Source organism: Neltuma alba, unplaced genomic scaffold, assembly GCF_004799145.2.
Source record: "Neltuma alba isolate B1F8T4 unplaced genomic scaffold, ASM479914v2 tig00011679_pilon, whole genome shotgun sequence".
Lineage (NCBI taxonomy): Eukaryota > Viridiplantae > Streptophyta > Magnoliopsida > Fabales > Fabaceae > Neltuma > Neltuma alba.
This window is the reverse complement of record NW_021636318.1, coordinates 222,987-226,225: the sequence shown is the minus strand read 5'-3', so window position 1 is coordinate 226,225 and position 3,239 is coordinate 222,987. Positions and strand designations below refer to the sequence as shown.

At 37.7% G+C, this 3,239-nt stretch overlaps 1 protein-coding gene across 1 annotated transcript; it reads left to right on the top strand.

Annotated features, from left to right (window-relative positions):
* The first annotated feature begins 254 nt into the window (after positions 1-254).
* Positions 255-1,814, top strand: LOC114716560 (transcription factor MYB93-like). Its single transcript, XM_028901579.1, has 3 exons — positions 255-403; positions 530-659; positions 852-1,814. The coding sequence occupies exons 1-3, from the start codon at positions 271-273 to the stop codon at positions 1,573-1,575; spliced, it is 987 nt and encodes a 328-aa protein (XP_028757412.1). The 5' UTR covers positions 255-270; the 3' UTR covers positions 1,576-1,814.
* Positions 1,815-3,239: the final 1,425 nt, after the last annotated feature.

The window sequence follows — 3,239 nt, the reverse complement described above, 5'->3', positions numbered from 1 at the left end:
TGTGATTTCATTTATTCTATCAAAGAAATTGTATGAATGCTTCCATGGGTATACTTGTCAATTGCTGTGGAGGCGTGAAACTGCGCAGTACTTTATTAATCATATGGAAGTTTCCTAATATCTTTAATAAATAAAATAACTTTGAAAGGCAGGTCATTGACGTACGGCAAGAAGCAAGCAGGAAGGTAATTGGATATAAATAGTTCGCCCCAGCCCCTTGTTTAATTTGGTGGTAAATAGTTAGAGAGAGATAATCTAGCTATATACAGAATGGGAAGATCCCCTTGCTGCGATGAGAATGGCCTCAAGAAAGGACCATGGACTCCGGAGGAAGATGAGAAGCTTGTTCAGTACATTCAGAAACATGGCCATGGAAGTTGGAGAGCTCTTCCCAAGCTAGCAGGTCTGTCTCACTTAGTTATATGTGTGTGTGTGTGTGTGTGTACGTATTGATCCAAATTAAACTAAATCTCTCTGCATCTCTCTTTTTAGCGCTCCCTCATTTCCTCCTCTGAACAAAAATTTGCAGGTCTGAATAGATGTGGAAAAAGCTGTAGGCTAAGGTGGACCAATTATTTACGGCCTGACATCAAGAGAGGCAATTTTTCTGAAGAAGAAGAGCAAACCATACTGCATCTCCATTCCATCCTTGGAAACAAGTACTTCCAAGTTTTCCCTTCCTTCTTATTTTACCTTTAATTTGATCTACATTATGACCCAAGACTTTCCTTTTATCTGTTCGTGCATTCCAATGTTGCTTCAGTATCTATCTGTGAATTTTATTTTATGCTCAAATTTGAATTGTTATGACATATATATGCTCTTATATACGTTTGCTTCCTCTGATATAGATGGTCGGCAATTGCATCCCATCTTCCGGGCAGGACTGATAACGAGATCAAGAATTTCTGGAACACACATCTAAAGAAGAAGTTAATTCAGATGGGTTTTGATCCAATGACCCACCAGCCACGAACAGATCTTGTTTCCACCTTGCCGTATCTGCTAGCTCTGGTCAACATGACAGACATTATGGATCACCACCACCTTCCTGCTTGGGATGATCAGGCTGTGAAACTTCAAGCAGAGGCAGTTCAGTTGGCAAAGCTTCAATATTTAAACTCCTTACTCCAACCCACGACTTCCTTGAACACCACCAACTCCTGCGACCAAAATGGCTTCACCACAAGCATGGATACTATCAATTTGTTAAATTCAATGGCTGATTTGAAAGAGAACCCAGGTATGAACTACCCACAGTTGAATAATCCAGGCTCATTAGCTTCTCAACCACTCCACCATCACCCCACCATGTTATCTCACATGCCAGACCCACCACAAGTCCCTTTCCGCTCCCAATCATGTTTGAATAGTGATCAGGGTCAAGGTACAAACTTTACAATGATTAGTCAAGGGGATCATACGACACCTGATTTTGAATCTTCATCAATATTGCCATCTATGCCCCCTCTGGTTGGAGATGCCACCAGCAGCTCTTCTAGCTATGGAGGAATTTCCTCGTCTTATTGGTCTGAACTATTTTTCGAGGACCCTATTACGCATGAGCTATCTTAGTATTTCGTTTCTGGATCTGAGATATGCATTATGCTGTGTGTTAACTAGTACGTACGTACGTATGCCTTCATTGTTTGCTTATCGCAATACTTGCATATATAGACTTTAAAGTCTCTCTCTTTATGTACATACATATATATATTCATCTATATATATGTGAGCATACTAATGCATGTATATGTGAGCATATTAATGCATGTTTTTGTACATACAGCTTTCGGACAATTCATCGAGTTAGTTTAAAAGTCATTATCATTTTAATAGTGCGTCTTCCAGTTGAAATTTGGCTTTCCCTGCTTCTTACTTTTTCTCCCGTCTTTGTTAATTTCATCGCGTAGCCTAGACTCCTGACATTTCATTGCAGATCATTTCTAGGATCGGGATAAAACTGCCTAGGATGAGCAGGGAATATAATTACATGAAGGTTAAAAATATTGCAGAGGGGATCTGTATAATGGTTAACAAACTATCCAGGAATAATAGTTTCACAAACAGAGAATTACAATTTAATAATGTAAAGAGCGAGGCATCCTTCACTTTCATTTAATTTTCTAGTCATTGTGAACTTTCAGCAAGCCGAAGTGGATTGAAGGCTGAATTTTCTCGTAAATGAAACCCCGGGGAGGGGGGAAAGCATATTGAAGAAGTCTATGATTTTAAAAAATAAAGGTCTCAAGCCTGAACTGAATATGCATGTGGTCTGAAACAACAAAAATAATCGAAATACAAAAATCAGAATACATAGTCATATGCAATCAAAGGACCACGATGGTGTATTATACATAGGCCTTTTTGAGTTGAACCTGATCTTAATAATGTATATATTCCAAATCAAAATCTGTTTCATATGTATATGTGAAATACTTAAAAGTCATGAGAGTCATTGCTCATATAGAAGATAATGGCTACTGGCTAGCTGGAATAAAAATAATTTATCCCAAAGTTAGAATATCTATGCAGTCTATAGATATATATATTTATATACTGGGATATCTAAGAGTTTGTGATCGCCCTATATATATGCTTAATTAATGTTTGGTTATTCAGAATCAGAATCCTACTACTGGAAGGAATTGTTTCTTGCAAAAAGCTTTCCCTCCTCTCGTTCCATATTTTGAAGGAGAGATTTATCTGCAATGCAACCCCATTAATGATTTAATTGAGCTATACTATTATTCAAGAGCAGAAGAGTGAACCACACAAAGCCAAATATCTATATATCCCGACTTACAGCAGCATTATCCCCATATTCTGCGCGACCCCCCCCCCCCCCAAAAGAAAAAAAATTAAAATCGCGAGTAACGGGACCTTCGATTGGAGAAAAGAAGGAAGCTTGAAATGATTGTGGACGGATTTATATGACAATATTAGCTGGAAATACCAACAGTTCCAATATTCTTTTGTTGTTGCAAGTTTTGAAATATTTTGAATGAGTTGAAGAAAGAGGATTAGTACTTATTTCTATCATGAGTGGTTGGAGATTTGATTCTTTTTCCATCAAGAAGTTGACTGGTTAATTAGCCTCCAGAAAAACAGGTCGTTAAATTACAAAGTCTTCTCGCTGAAGCTGATACCCTACACGTCTATGCACCACTGGGATTATGCCATTATATATATCTACTACACGTACCTCTCTCTATAATATAAATAAATAAATATATATA